Source organism: Podarcis muralis, chromosome 13 (genome assembly GCF_964188315.1).
Source record: "Podarcis muralis chromosome 13, rPodMur119.hap1.1, whole genome shotgun sequence".
NCBI classification, from domain to species: domain Eukaryota; kingdom Metazoa; phylum Chordata; class Lepidosauria; order Squamata; family Lacertidae; genus Podarcis; species Podarcis muralis.
In genome coordinates this window covers 10,582,805-10,598,470 of record NC_135667.1, presented here as the reverse complement: position 1 = coordinate 10,598,470, position 15,666 = coordinate 10,582,805, and the positions used below count along the sequence as shown (strand labels likewise).

General features: G+C 49.4%; 1 protein-coding gene across 1 annotated transcript; it reads right to left on the bottom strand.

The window, feature by feature from the left end:
• Nucleotides 1-515: 515 nt before the first annotated feature.
• On the bottom strand, nucleotides 516-13,562 carry METTL3 (methyltransferase 3, N6-adenosine-methyltransferase complex catalytic subunit). Its single transcript, XM_028701532.2, has 11 exons — nucleotides 13,402-13,562; nucleotides 11,771-11,973; nucleotides 10,217-10,612; nucleotides 7,227-7,402; nucleotides 5,122-5,338; nucleotides 4,288-4,475; nucleotides 3,505-3,543; nucleotides 3,290-3,398; nucleotides 2,832-2,897; nucleotides 2,622-2,734; nucleotides 516-761 (listed from the first exon to the last, which is right to left on the bottom strand). The coding sequence occupies exons 1-11, from the start codon at nucleotides 13,493-13,495 to the stop codon at nucleotides 650-652; spliced, it is 1,713 nt and encodes a 570-aa protein (XP_028557365.2). The 5' UTR covers nucleotides 13,496-13,562; the 3' UTR covers nucleotides 516-649.
• Nucleotides 13,563-15,666: the final 2,104 nt, after the last annotated feature.

Below are 15,666 nucleotides of genomic sequence, written 5' to 3'. Positions count from 1 at the left end.
ATAGGGGCCTCCTTCTGTGCCTGAAATCTGGAAACTTCTGCATGCAAAACACATTCTTTCCCACTGAGCTGTGCTCTGTTCATTGCCTCCTCTCGGTGCCAGTCACCGTAGAGCCACAGCAACCAGCCAGCTTCACATGAGAGGGAAAGGAGCAGCAGGAGCTCATCTTCACCTTGCGTGGAATTTCCCCCTGCCCTGAAGGGAGGAGAGGGTAGGAGCAAAAGGCCGGCCCCTCATCTCATGCTCCCTTTCAGTGGGACAATCCAAAGTCCAGGAGCAAGGTCTTCCCCACCCCCTCTCCTGCGCCCAGAAGCTTCACCTTGCTGGTGAGCTGCTTCCAAGACCCACCAGCAAGGAATACAGGCAGAATAATAAGGGGTGGGTTAGGATCGAGGGAGTTGCAGCCTTCTACCTATCGATCACCAAGTGCCTCTAGGGGACTAAACAGCATCTTCCACAGGAACTGGGCTCTCGCTTCTACGTCCCACATTCTTCACATGTCTCGGCTATGGAGAAAGAATCCATTTTGTTTTATTTATTTTAGAAAAAAACACACCCTATATTAGAATACAATCCATTCCTTTTGCCAACACCCCCTGCAAAACACCCCCTTTGGTCCATTGCGCTAAAATCTCCCCTTGTCTCCCCTCTACATGTTCTTGGGCTTAGAGATGATTCCGTCTGGGTAACGTTGTTTGAACTGAGCCACCACATCTGGATCCAGCAGGTGGATTCCGTCCAGCTGGTTACCAAGCGTGATCCTAAGATGTGAGAGAGAGAGCGCGAGAGAGAGGATTAAGGGAGGGTGGAGGTAATGAGGAAAGGGGGTCTATATAAAATCTGTGTTGTGGTTCCAGTGTGAGGCTGAGTGAAGGATTGGTTAAAGGGCGCTGGTGGAAAACTATCAGCTGCTGAGATTCGTAAGTGGGAAGAGAATGCCAAGGTATCTTTGGCTGAGCTCAGGCTCCTCACTCAGCCACAGATCGGCTGCATCCTAACCCAACTCATTCCAGTGGATAGGATTGCCCCCTAAATAATAGCAGCAATAGCAGTATCTGCCACCCACCCAGATCAGATCACCAGATCTCTGTCTATTTATTTAGAGTTGCCGCCAAGTTGCATCTTGAAGCAAAACAGCCTCATTTGATGGCCACCAGCTTGGATGGCTTTCCAAGAGGATTGGACAAATTTGGGGAAGAGAGGGCCATCGAGGTGCTAATAGTTACACTGGCTATGCTCTGCCTCTACAACTGGAGGCAGTGATGTTTCTGAATCCCAGTTGCTGGAAACCACAGGAGGGGAGATGGTGCAGTTAGCTGCAGTGAGAACTGGGTGCTCGATTAGATGGACCTTTGGTCTGAGAATGCTCTTCTCCCATCTTCGGTTGCCAGGCAGGCTTGCTCTGCTCAAGCTGAGCCCCGACCTGGCTGACTGCAAATGCTGCATAGGGGTTGCAGCTCACATGTTTCCAGCAGCTGAGGCTCTTTGAAGCAGGGATGCTCTTGTCAAACTACAATGCCGGGAATTCTTTGGTTAGGGAGGCCACAACAGTTGGCATGGTTTTAAAGGAGACTTAATTCAGCAGGTTTAAGAGAGAGAGAGAGAATGGGACGCGGGTGGCGCTGTGGGTAAAAGCCTCAGCGCCTAGGGCTTGCCGATCGAAAGGTCAGCGGTTCGAATCCCCGCGGCGGGTTGCGCTCCCGTTGCTCGGTCCCAGCGCCTGCCAACCTAGCAGTTCGAAAGCACCCCCGGGTGCAAGTAGATAAATAGGGACCGCTTACTAGCGGGAAGGTAAACGGCGTTTCCGTGTGCTGCGCTGGCTCGCCAGATGCAGCTTTGTCACGCTGGCCACGTGACCCGGAAGTGTCTCCGGACAGCGCTGGCCCCTGGCCTCTTAAGTGAGATGGGTGCACAACCCCAGAGTCTGTCAAGACTGGCCCGTATGGGCAGGGGTACCTTTACCTTTAAGAGAGAGAGATGCAAACTTTGATTTGTGTAGGGCAGGAGTGGCTAACATGCTCTCCACATCTGGGGCTGATGGGAGAGGGTAACAACAGCTGGTTGGCTACCCCTGTCTTAAACCTTTCCAAAGACTATTTGGGGTTGAGTTTCTTAAAAAACAATATAGGGTGACTTCTTAATCTGGCACTAGGAGGAGCTCAGTGACGTGTCTGATGTATACTCTCAGCAACATCCTTTAAAAAGCACAAACAGATTCTGAAATTTACTCTGAATTTTGAAAATCTGTTGAGCGATCTAGACAGACTTAAGATTCTAGAGCTAAATTTTCAAGTGGGTCCCAGAATGGGTATAAAAATAATTCCCTTTCCTCGCATGGCTTGGGCTGGATTGGGAACAGCAAAGGATGCCAAGTCAACCCATTGATCAGTGTAGCTCAGTACTGTCTGCACTGACTGGCAGCAGCTCTCCTGGGCTGCAGATGGGATATTCTCAGTCCTACCTGGGAGATCCCAGGGATCGAACCATGGACCACATTTCTAAATTCTGCCAAAGCAGCATCGAAATGAGAACCATGGGCTTTGCCGCAGGGTTCAAATCTTAAAGAGAGAGTTGAGAGGTCATTCAGCGGTTCAGGGTCAAAAGGGATGGGTGACGCTCACCAGTTGGGCTGGACGTTATGGGGTCGCCCAAAGAGCTCTATTTTGCGGGTCCCGGGTGAGAGCCGCTCGATCATGCCGTAGATCTCGTCTGGCTTGTGACTGGTGGAGCGTACCTGCGGGACAGTAAATTTCACAGGCGGTAAATATTGTGGGGGGATCTTTCCGCCACCCCTGGATCCAATGTTGGGCTGACCCAACTCTCTGCCTTACCTCTGCCACAATGACGTCGCAGTCGAGACCTCGGTTGAAGCCCTGGGGGTTTCCTTTCACCCCAACCTGCCCGCAGAAAAAGATGGTTCAGTCACAATCGGGCTCCTCCGTAACTTGTGCCCATTTACACGCAATGCTTTGCGTCCTCTGTTGTACCGCTCCTCAAAAGAAGGGGCGAGGCATTACCTTCCCCTCTAAGGTGAAGCTGCTAAAAGCAGCTTTTGCAAAGATAGTGTTGGGACTACATCTCCTATCATCTCTTGAGTGTTGGGGCTGATGGGAGTTGGAGTCCAACAACATTTGGAGGGCACAACGTCGGCTATCTCTGAGCTATCCGCTGCAGGGAATATACCATTGCCTGTGTGTCTTCCTCTACCCAAAAATAACCAGGACTCCTGTACGCTTTCCGTTTCCATGGGATTCCTAACCTAATGTCTCTCTCTCCCCATCTCAATTACCAAGCAGTGCTCTTTGCCATGGTTGAGCCAGTGGCCTGTCCGCCCCGTCCGGATAATGCGCTGGAGCTGGTTTGTTTTCACCCAGATTATCTCATCTACTCGCTCGTACCTAGAAAGCAGAGGGAGGGGGGAGGACAGCAGTAAGACTGAGCAGGAAGAAGAGGAGTCATAGAAAGGAGAGGACCCTCCACCTTCGGCTGTAAGAATGCACTTACCCCCAGAGATTCAGGCACTCCCGGCCGAGTTCCATGGCCCTTGCGGTTGCAACGGAGAGAGAAAAGAGCAATATGAATGGTGAATGACTCATGGCTGCTCATAAGAGAGAGACCCTTTCTGCCCCTGTCTCTTGTTGTTGCCCCATAGTTGACTGGGTTGAGGCTGTTAACACTCTTCCCTACTCCAGAACAAGCTTGATCCTACCTCGCAGGTGGGAGAATCTCAATGTGGCCCTCCTGCCTCTTTTAACTGGCCCCCAGGCCACATGGGCCCCTACTTCACAGCCTCCGTATTTTGGCTGTGCTTGACCTCTGAGAATGCCTCGTGTTTGCCTGAATGGAGGCTAGAGTTCTGTGTGTACAGACCGCAGCCTACAGTACAAAGGTAGCATTTGGATTCATTGTTCCATCTGCTTTTTCCTCTTCTTCCACCCCTTCCTGGCCCCGAAAAGGTTACTTAGACCTAACATGGATCTATACTGCTCTAAGAAGCCAGGTTCTTCCTGGTTCTCTGTCGCCCTCTGGAGGCGACTCTGGGTCTTGCTGCCAGGGGGCTGATGGGATTCAGAGCACAAGAATATCGGGAGGGCTGTAGGGTGGGGAATCCCTGCTGTAGTGGTTAGACTGCTGGACCCGGAGACCAGGGTTCAAATCCTGTCTCGGCCACCAAACTCACTGGGTGATGCTATCCCTCTGCCTGCCCTACCTGCCAGGGTCGTCGTGAGGATGAAGGGGAAAGGGGAGATCCTGGGAGGAAGAACAAGCTGAGTTAATGTCCCGTACCGGCCGGTGACCCACAGAAAGAGGAACCCCTCGTCCTGCAGGACGGGGATGTTGAGGCGCCTCATCTCGTCGTCCGTGAGGGTCCCGTACGGAAGCTCCATGTGGATGTCCCAGGGCGGGTCGGCCATCACGACGGCGAACTTGCCCAGGATGCTGACGTCAAGGTAGCGGATGTCGCAGCAAATCCACTGGGGGCAAAGAGAGGAAACGGGGAAGGGAATGCCTTAGAGAACATGGAGAAGTGCTTAAAAAAATCAAAATACCGTGGACCCTCTGGATACGGATTTACCGTATTTTTTGCTCTATAAGACTCACTTTTTCCCTCCTAAAAAGTAAGGGGAAATGTGTGTGCGTCTTATGGAGCGAATGCAGGCTGCGCAGCCATCCCAGAAACCAGAACAGCAAGAGGGATCGCTGCTTTCGCTGCGCAGCGATCCCGCTTGTTGTTCTGGCTTCTGAGATTCAGAATATTTTTTTCTTGTTTTCCTCCTCCAAAAACTAGGTGCGTCTTGTGGTCTGGTGCATCTTATAGAGTGAAAAATACGGTAATTCGTTCCAGGGGTCTCTGCGCACCCCAAAAATCTGTAACCAGAGGCGCCACTTCTGTGCACGGCTGATAGAGCACTTCTGCGCATGCGCGAGCAGCGAAACCCGGAAAAATACTTCCGGGTTTGCTGCTTTTGCAACCCGAAGATTACATATCCAGAGAGGTATGTAACCCGAGGGACCGCTGCAATTAAGGTGGCATCCAGAGGATGCTGCCTGGTACCAAGTCATGGATGCCTCCCCGCCTCCCTACCGCTGCAGATATCCGCTGCGGCCAGCCCTGGGTACCTGTGGAGGGAATAGGCGGTCCACGCTGGAATCCCTCCCCACCGCCTGGGGCAGCGCCAGCTCCTGGCCCGAGCTCAGCTCCCGCCCGCAAGGGGCGTCCAGGTCGGCACAGGCGTCGATTTCGTAGTGGACGTACTTGCAGGTGTCCATGTGGAAGCAGGTGTTGAGGAAGGAGCAGTCCCCCAGAGACTCGTCCGTGTGCTTGTTGATGATGCGGCTGTAAGGAGAAGGGGTGGCTGTTTCTCTAGATGCTACCTTGCTTCACGTCCACATTGGACTGTTTCATGTGAAGCCTCTGACACCCCCCCCCCCCCGACTGCTTGACTGGATGTGATTTTAACAGGATTCATCTATTTCTGGGTTTGGGCTTTATGATACGCCACTTTGAAAGGCCCGTGCGAAAGGCAGCCTATCTTAATAATTAGAAATAAAATGGCAAACTAAACATCCCACCCCCTTGAAGGCACGGTTCGGATCTGAATAATTATTAAAGTTCATCTAAACTGGTGGTTCTCAAAAGCAGTGGAATCAGTGGTGGGATTATCTGGCGGTGGGAGCTAAGAGGCAAGGGGTTGGCAGCAGGGGCACTGGAGTTGTGAATGACTATCGGACTTTCGAAAAGCTGGCATCACTGGATCAAATTCATCAGTTTTGTTGGATTAATTCAACTAAACCACTTTAGCTGGATTTTGAATAAATGTGCAATTAATTGTTACTGTTTTGAATTTTGTTATCATTATCAATTAAATTTCTCTACCTTCGTCAGAGGATCGCCAGGCAGTTTACAGTATGAAAACACAAAAATGTGTAACACGGTACCAAACAAAACAATAACACCCCACCACCCACACAATTTAAAAGGATATAGATCCATGGTTGCCACAGGGGGGCAATTTGATTTTTAAGGGGGGCAATTTGAGAATGAGTTATTAACAGTTAACGGCCTTTTAGGTTTCCTCCACTTGAATAGGAGTTCACTTTTTTTAATAATAAGAATTACCGTATTTTTTAATCTATAGGACTCACTTTTTCCCTCCTAAAAAGTAAGGGGAAATGTGTGTGCATCTTATGGAGCGAATGCAAGCTGCGCAGCTATCCCAGAAGCCAGAACAGCAAGAGGGATTGCTGCTTTCACTGCGCAGCGATCCCTCTTGCTGTTCTGGCTTCTGAGATTCAGAATATTTTTTTTCTTGTTTTCCTCCTCCAAAAACTAGGTGTGTCTTGTGGTCTGGTGCGTCTTATAGAGCGAAAAATATGGTATATGTCACGGGAGGGTGGGGAGAATCAGGATTTTCGAGATGCTTAGGTGGGACATGGCAAAACAAAAAAGGAAAAAAAAAAGGTTGGGAACCATAGATGGTTTAATTAGCCAAAATCCTGATTATAGAGGAATTCTAAAAGCGGGGAGCTACTGCAAAAAAGGCCCGTTTTCATGTTGCCACATTCTGGACCTCACATGGAAGGGGCCTCAGCTGATCAATGCAGGGTCTGGATCAGTGCATACGGTGAGAGCCTGCCCTTGAGGTAGCGTGGTACCTTGGGTTAAGAACTTAATTCGTTCTGGAGGTCCGTTCTTAACCTGAAACTGTTCTTAACCTGAAGCACCACTTTAGCTAATGGGGCCTCCCGCTGCCGCCACACAATTTCTGTTCTCATCCTGAAGCAAAGTTCTTAACTTTTCTGGGTTTCTGGGTTACCAGCGTCTGTAACCTGAAGCGTCTGTAACCTGAATCGTCTGCAACCCGAGGTACCACTGTATTGCGGTCCTGGGCCCTTTTAGGTTTTATAGGTCAAAACCAACCTTTTCAATTGGGCCCAGAAATTAATGGGCAGTCGGGCCAGGATTGCCGTTATATGCTTAAAACTATCTTGCCCCGGGTGTGCAACCTGGCAGCCAAGTCCTGCACAGCTGGAGTTTCCGAACTGTCTTCAGAAACTGGGTCACCTGCATCTTTAGTCTGATTCACTGGGGCTGGTTTTATAAAGCAAGGCCAAGACACAGCATGGCGAAAAGCCTGAGTTCCCAGATCCCGCTCTAAAAGTTTGTGGAAGTCCTGCGGCATTTCCAAAACTGTTTCGGGGCTCACCGAACCCCAGAGGCTCACCGGAAGTGGAGCTTTCGGCACGGCCGGTCGGCGTCGCTGGCCTTCATGCACTCCTCTTTGGTTCCGTAGTCGCAAAACTCTTGCACCTGCGCACGGCCTCGTGAGCGGAACTTCTCCACGATGGATTGCTCCTTGGCCGTCGTCGTGTTCAACAGCTCCAAGATCTCCTGGCTCACCTGGGGAGGCAAGGAGGCCGAGACCAGGTCAGTGGAAAGAAAGACATACAAAATTGCCTGGGCTTCCAGTCTTCGTGGTTCCAACTGGAATTAATTTTCATTTTTTGGCTCCATCCACATTGCTTGCTAAGAGGGCAGGTCTTGGGGGGGTTGGGTTCTTTTTAAGGGGGGGTAAATGTCGTCATATCGGGAGCTCCCACGTGCGGCCAATCCTTCCTGAAAGCAGGGCTTGGATCTAAATGCCTGCAAGCCCCACTCGTCTCCTGGGTTGAGTTTGAGCCAGGATGCAAAGGCAAAAATGCTCCTTTGCAGTCACAGTTTGAAGCCATGCCTGAAATGGAAAGAATCAAGGATTTTCTTCGTTGACGTTGCAACGCTTCATGTCATTGCGATATCAGCTGACTGACAGGTGTGCTCAGTGTCCCCCACCCCTAGGGTACAGCGTCCAACTGGCCACCCACAGAGACAGCACACTGGGGAAATTATGGACTCTAGACCCCAAGCATGCAGACCTGTTGCGATCTGCAGGGATGCCCTGCTGGCCATTTCAGCCACCCAGTGAAGTTCGTGGGGCAGCAGTACACAAGAGAGCCTTCTCTGTGGTGGCCCTCCAAGCTGTGGAATGTTTCACCTTCCAAGGTGCATCTGACCTTCTCATTACAATCATACCTTGGATCATGAACACCTTGGTATTTGGACGTTTCGGCTCCTGAACGCCACAAGCCCGGAAGTGAGTGTTCTGGTGTGCAAACATTCTTTGGAACCCGAACATCCGACGGAGCTTCCGCAGCTTCTGATTGGCTGCAGGAGCTTCCTGCAGCCATTCAGAAGCCGCGCTTTGGTTTCCGGATGTTTTGGAAGTCGAACAGACTTCCGGAACGGATTCCATTTGATTTCCAAGGTACAACTGTGTATACATTTCAACGCCAGATCAAGAATGCCTTTTTTCTGTACAGGTCTTCTAGGGCTGCAGCGTGAGATCAGAATACACCTCCAGTACAAATGTCTAGGTATTGCACTGAGATCTACATAACCCACTTTGGGACTGCATAATGAAAGGAAGGCTGTAAATGCCTAATCCTAAAATAAAACAAATCTTCCCAGGGCTGGCTGGTGCTCATTGGGTGGAAAGCAGAGAGGCCAACAGCAGGTGGCGCCAGAGCCAATGACAGCTGGAGCCAACTACCTCTTTTTGCTGTCATCTTCCTCTCTGCTGACTTCTTCAAGGGCAACACTTGAAGTCTAAAAAGGAGGTTATTGTAAAGCATCTTTACAATAAGCTAGTTGATTGGATAACTGATGATGCTATTCTTGCCAAAGAGCAAGCAGGATTCAGACAAGGCAGATCAGCTACAGACCTTTGCTTTGTACTAGCCCATTTTATAGGTAAGTATGTTAAGAAACCAGGTAGTGTGCTCTATGCAGCTTTCATTGACCTGAAAGCTGCATTCGATTCACTCTCTTGAATAAGACTGTTGGGATAAGTTGAACGCTTCAAGTATAGACAAAAGATTATTGTTCTTGATTAAATGCCTATATGAATACACTGTGCTGAAAGTGCGTAGCTCTACAAATGGGAAGCTCACAGGAGCCGTGCCAGGCACAAAGGGAGTTAAGCAAGGTTGTATCCTAGCTCCCACATTTTTTAATTTACATATAAATGATATTGTATTACCATGCGTTTATTTATATTGTATAGATCTAATATCAGCTGAGGAAGCGCTTCGGGGTGAAACAAGGGAGATATCCGGAAACCTTGTTCTGCCCAAGTTAGCAGTTTGTACCTGCACCAGCCAGCTTGTGCCAGCAGTCTACATCAGCTGTGTTGTTCTTGTTGCCTTGAAGACTTTTCTATTTTTACCTAAGGATTGTGTTACACAGGAACTCACAAGAAGAAACAGATAAGAAAAGAGGAAATGCATTACCATAGGTTATATACCGTATATATGAACTGTATATGTTGAACATACTGGGCTAGATCTTTACATTAGGAAATAACCAATAAAATGTTCACTGTTATGATTATTCAGCCTGTTGCGCTTTGTGTATTGTGATTACTGTAGTTCTATCTCAAACAAAAGTGGGCCTGAAAAGACTGGTGGCTGGGAGCGGCCGCCGAGACCATATAATACTGGTCTTGAAAGACCTATACTGGCTCCCAGTATGTTTCCGAGCACAATTCAAAGTGTTGGTGCTGACCTTTAAAGCCCTAAACGGCCTCAGTCCAGTATACCTGAAGGAGCGTCTCCACCTCCATCATTCTGCCTGAGGTCCAGCGCTGAGGGCCTTCTGGCGGTTCCCTCGCTGCAAGAAGCCAAGTTACAGGGAACCAGGCAGAGGGCCTTCTCGGTAGTGGCACCCGCCCTGTGGAACGCCCTCCCACCAGATGTCAAAGAGAAAAATAACTACCAAACTTTTAGAAGACATCTGAAGGCAGCCCTCTTTAGGGAAGCTTTTAATGTTTAATAGGTTATTGTATTTTAGTGTTCTGTTGGAAGCCGCCCAGAGTGGCTGGGGAAACCCAGCCAGATGGGCGGGGTATAAATAATAAATTATTATTATTATTATTATTATTATTATTATTATTATTATTGATGAGGGCATTCTCAGGATACTGCCAGAGGGAACAGCTGGCTGTGAATTACAAGAAAACTTGAGGAGGAAGTTGGCAGGCTGTGGCATCCTCAGGATAAGGCGGGCAAGTGAGGGCTGGGGTTGGTGAGGCAGTGCGCCATTTGCCCTCAGGAACCAGCCTCTGCTGGTTTTTCACGACCACCCTGGGATTTAGCGGTCGTCCCTCACTCCCTCCCCTACCTTCTTGCTCTGCTGCTCCTTCGTCGACTGCTGGCTCAGCAGGCTCTCGATCTCCAGGTCCAGGTCCGAGGCCTGCTTGCGAGACTTCTTGGGGGGCTCCTTGAGCACCTCGGAAGACGCCAAGGCAGAGGGAGCAGCCCCGGAGGCAGAGGCGGGGACCCCGGCGTCCTGCTCCCCGGCTCTCCTCTTTGGCCCTCCGGGCCCGACCCCTTCCCCGGAGTCCTTCTTCTCGGCCACGGCACCCATCATGGCGGAGAGCTTGGAGTGGTCAGCGTAGGTGACCAGCATGGGCTGGTCGTCATCCTGGAGGAGGCCCCGCTTGACCTCAATGAGCTCCTGCGCCGCAAACTTCTGCAAGAGGCTTTCCACACTCCGCTGAGTGGCGGGGGCTTCGGGCTGCGGGACAAGGAGTAAGCCAGTCAGAGGAGGTTGAGGAGGTGTGGACTGGCAGCGTCAGACAACAAGTGAGAGGAAGAGCTGTGGCTCAGTGGCAAAGCATCTGCCTTGCATGCAAAAGGTCCTGGGTTCGATCCCCACCATGTAGGGCTGGCAGACACCAGTCTGAAGCCATGGAGAGAGACTGCCAGTCAGTGTAGAGAATACTGAGATAGATGACTCAACGGTCAGATACCTTCCTATGTTTCTATGAGACCAGCCTGTCACAATCAAAACAGCAACAGACTAAGCAAAGCCGCAACAAATTAACTGCTTAACCTCACCGAGTTTTTATGGAACGTGTAAGCGCTGTGGGTTAAACCACAGAGCCTAGGACTTGCCGATCAGAAGGTCAGCGGTTCGAATTCCCGTGGCGGGCTGAGCTCCCGTTGCTTGGTCCCTGCTCCTGCCAACCTAGCAGTTCGAAAGCCCGTCAAAGTACAAGTAGATAACTAGGTACCACTCCAGTGGGAAGGTAAACGGCGTTTCTGTGCGCTGCTCTGGTTCGCCAGAAGCGGCTTAGTCATGCTGGCCACATGACCCGGAAGCTGTACACCGGCTCCCTTGGCCAATAAAGCGAGATGAGCGCCACAACCCCAGAGTCGGCCACGACTGGACCTAATGGTCAGGGGTCCCTTTACCTTTAAGCTTTTGCTCTGCTCTGGAGAGAGAGGGGAAATTGCTACAGCAAATGGAGAGAAGGGAAGCAGGGATGGTCCCTTGGCTCTGCTGAGATATCAGCCTACTTTTGTCTCTTCTTTTCTCTCATGTGGTAATGGCTGTTCCATCAAACTACCAGAACAGTTTCCATCTCATCTGGTCATTATAAGAAAGCTAATTTTAAAAACTGGTGCCCAAGCAACTTTCCCCCTCCCTTACAAATGATTGTAAGATTAACGAAATGTTCAAAAGTAGTGAAATGTAAAAACTTGAAAAGTATAAATAATTTTTAATAATAATAATAATAATAATGGATCCTGCAGAGGATGTGCCGACTCCCAAATAAACCTGGGGGTCCCTAAAAGTGAATAGACCAATGGGAAGAATGTAGACCTTGCCTAGGAGAGGGCAAGTCAGGGGGGAAGCAGACAATGACATCCAATCAGGTTTATTGCTCACCGTGGAAATGGCATGGCAGATAGACAAGGCGTCTGTGGGTAGGGCCAGTCCTAAGTCGGAGAGGTGATGCAGGAGCTTCTTCTCAAGTTCAGGATCAGCCACTAGATCCCCTGGCTCAGTGGCAGTGCTGGGCGTGACGGACGAAGGAACCGGACTGTCGCTTCGAAAGGGAGGGCTGAGGGCCAGGTCCGGATTCCTCAGGTCTGATGTAAGGAAAGATGAGGTCATTAAAGAAGAGCACCGTTGCTGGATCAGGCCAAAGGCCCATCCAGTCTAGTTTTCTGCTCCCACAACGGCTTGCTAAAGGAAGCCTGAAAGCAGAACCTGAGTATCCCAGCACTCTCCCCATTTGCAATTCCCAGCAAGTGGAACTCGAAGGCATCCTGCCTCTTATGTTCTGCTATGAAGCTTGCTAGCTGGCCACTTTTGGAAACACGGCGTTGGTTCCTTTTAAACCAATTTTTTTATGAAGGAAGACAAGCAACTAAAAGAAAGAAGAGTAAAGAACAGAACAGCTCCCGCCGGATCAGCTCGCATTAAAAATACAGTAACCATGGATACATCCATCTTAGGCTAAGCATATATATTGACAAATGCCCTCCGAAGGCAAGATTCGCAGCCACTGTGTGATGTAGGCCGCTGTCAATTAATAAATTAAAACAAAAGCAGATACAAAAGCTTTATGGAATACGCAGAAAAGGTTGAAACTTACAGGAAAAATAAGAAATCGAGATAAGAAATCAAGAATGGAAATGGTTTATTGAATATTTACAAACTGTAAACAGTTAAGACCATTGGGAGAATTATTGTAACAACCTGCAGTTCTATAAGAGCAGGCTTCCTCAACCTTGGCCCTCCCGATGTTTTTGGCCTACAACTCCCATGATCCCTAGCTAGCAGGAACAGTGGTCAGGGATGATGGGAATTGTAGTCTCAAAACATCTGGAGGGCCGAGGTTGGGGAAGCCTGTATAAGAGTATACATTTAAAGCAGATGAATAAATGATTAAGTTAATCTGGAATATGCAGAAAATATTTTTTTAAAAAAACTAAGGAACCGCTGAAAGAGGGGGAAGGAAGTCGCGTTTCGAAGTGTTAAAATGATTTGTAACATTATATAAATGTATAAAATCGAAAAATAAATAAATGAAAGCAACTAGATGATGCACAGACGGGCACCCACGCAAAGACGATGTTGGCCAGAAGATGTATTCAGACGCAGCGAGGATACTGGATCCGATTCACCGGGGCTCTTAAAAAAAATAAGTTCTGGACCCGTTCTTGGGGTGGTTTGGCAACCAACCCTTTTCCCCAGGGAACTCTGGGAACTGTAGCTCCGTGAGGAGAATAGGAGTGTCTCCTGACAAGCTACAATTCCCAGGATTTGGGAAGCCAAAACTCTTTAAAGTGGCATGGTAACGCTTTAAATGTATGGTGCAAACGGGAGCCTCAGCCATACTCAAGAGGAGAATGGACTTCAGCTACTCGCGCCTAGCCTAGGTCCATTAATACCAATGGGTCTACTCTGAGCAGGACTTACTTGGATGCAGCCCTGCCCTGGTGCTTCCTAGCATCCTATCCTATCCTATCCTATCCACACACCCCTGCGCTTCCTTCGCCTGCTTCCCTTACCCAGCGGGTCCTGCTTGCGCCTCCGCTGCAGCCGCTCCCGCAGCGAGTCCAGCTGCTTCTTGTGAGCCTGGATCGAGCTCCATGTGTCCGACATCGCCCCCGGTTAGCCGGGCAGCGGCTGTCCCGGCAGAGGGGAGGGCCGGGTTGAAAAGGACCGGAAGTACCCCGTGGGGGACGGAGATAAGGGAAGCACACTTCCTGTCGCGTGCCCGTAGTTCGAAGCTGAAACCGGGCACCGGTGGGGAGCCGCCATCTTCGCTTAAGGCGGCGAAGCTCAAGGGGCCATTTTTGTAGTGGGTTCGAGTCTCTACACTACCAACGTAAGAAAGTACAGTACAGTACAATGCTTTTGTCCGGAGGCTGGGACGGATGAGAGCTGAACTGCTGGAGAGCCGCAGCCATTGGAAAACACACACACACACACACACACACACACACACACACACAATGCTTTTTTTCTTAAAAAAATGTTTAGGGGAAACTCTCATTTGGATTCAAGAAAAATCACCATTTTATAGTTCAAATCGGGGGAAATAAAGATATTAAATGGACAAAAGTGCAAAGATTTGCAAAATGTTTAGGGTATGCGTACCCCCCAGAAAAAAGCACTGTATTTATATAATTTTTATATAAATATTTGGGCAGCATTATGTTCTACCCAATCTCCAAATACAGTAGAAACCAATCCAGGCCTTCTTTCGGGTGCAGGAAATGTGATCTTGTTTAAAAATTGTACTTTAAGAACAAAACAAAAAAGCATACACACAACCGTACTCTTAATTAGCGAAGGCCAAAGTTTCCAGAACAGGAGACGAGTGTCACTCTTAATTGTGGCAAAAACACATCTATCGTGGCATAACCTTTCATTGACTGGAGCTCACCTTTGCCAGATCCTGAGTTACACATGGTTTAGGGAGGCCAAAGTGTGAAACTGCTAAATTGCAATACTGGTAGAGATTCAGTGCCATCTCTGGCAGTCGATTCCAAGCATATTATATGTATTAATTGGCATACCAGTGCCAGGATGGCTGTGTTATCGATGGCTGTTTTGCAAATTCATTGCCACTGTAAGGCCCTTATTTATCACCGCCCTAAATTTTCTGCAGTTCATTTCTCTCTGAATTCACGATTCCCACCCTAACTCCCAACTCTGTGTGTGTGTTGCAATTCAATATAACAATTCGTGCATCTGATGGACTGGAGCGAAAGCTTATGCCACCATAAATTTGCTAGTCTCTTGCAGCAGAAAGGAGTCTCCTGGCACCTTGGAAGACTTAGGCAGCTTCCCCTCTGGAATCTGCAGGATGAATAAGAGCAAAAGATATTGAGGATGGTAAATGGGGATGGGTGGGGAGGATTAGTTCTGAGAAGGAAGTGCCCCCTCTCCTTTGGAGGGCTGCCAGGTTGAAGCTGCAACAAAGGAAGGGCTTGAGCTCATAAGCCGCTAAATAGCATTATCCGTAACCGATGGGGAGGGGAGGGGAAGAGAATCGGATGCTGCAAGCGACTTCCTTGACACATGGAAAGAGGTTTCTAAGCCTGTTGCAAAGGTGCTTAACCAGCACTGCAGATGATTATTTATTTTTTTCAGTTGTCGACTAAAGGTGGATGCCAACGTCCCATTTCTAAAAAATAAATAAATTATTAGTATTTATTATTTAGTTACAAAAGAATAATGGCATCCAACATGGGACGCGGGTGGCGCTGTGGGTAAAAGCCTCAGCGCCTAGGGCTTGACGATCGAAAGGTCGGCGGTTCGAATCCCCGCGGCGGGGTGAGCTCCCGTTGCTCGGTCCCAGCGCCTGCCAACCTAGCAGTTCGAAAGCACCCCCGGGTGCAAGTAGATAAATAGGGACCGCTTACTAGCGGGAAGGTAAACGGCGTTTCCGTGTGCTGCGCTGGCTCACCAGATGCAGCTTTGTCATGCTGGCAACGTGACCCGGAAGTGTCTCCGGACAGCGCTGGCCCCCGGCCTCTTGAGTGAGATGGGCGCACAACCCTAGAGTCTGTCAAGACTGGCCCGTACGGGCAGGGGTACCTTTACCTTTTACCTAATGGCATCCAAAGGAGTCCAGGGCCGCAAACAACAAACTGAGAAATCATCTTAGGAGCAATTCCAATACAGATGCATATTGGGGAAGATCTCGGTTTCAAAGGCTTGTAGGAACATCTTCAGTAGGTGACAAGCAGACAGCAGAGATGGCACCAGCCTAACGTTCAAGGGGAAGAAGTTCCATACAGTGGGTGCCACAGCAATGAAGGCTT

Coding starts and splice junctions, on each gene's coding strand:
- METTL3 (XM_028701532.2), bottom strand. CDS start 13,495: ATGTCGGACACATGGAGCTCGATCCAGGCTCACAAGAAGCAGCTGGAC. Junction 10,613..11,770: donor TCTGCCATGCCATTTCCACG/GTGAGCAATAAA, acceptor CTTGTCCCGCAG/CCCGAAGCCCCCGCCACTCA. Junction 4,476..5,121: donor ACCGCCTATTCCCTCCACAG/GTACCCAGGGCT, acceptor CTTTGCCCCCAG/TGGATTTGCTGCGACATCCG.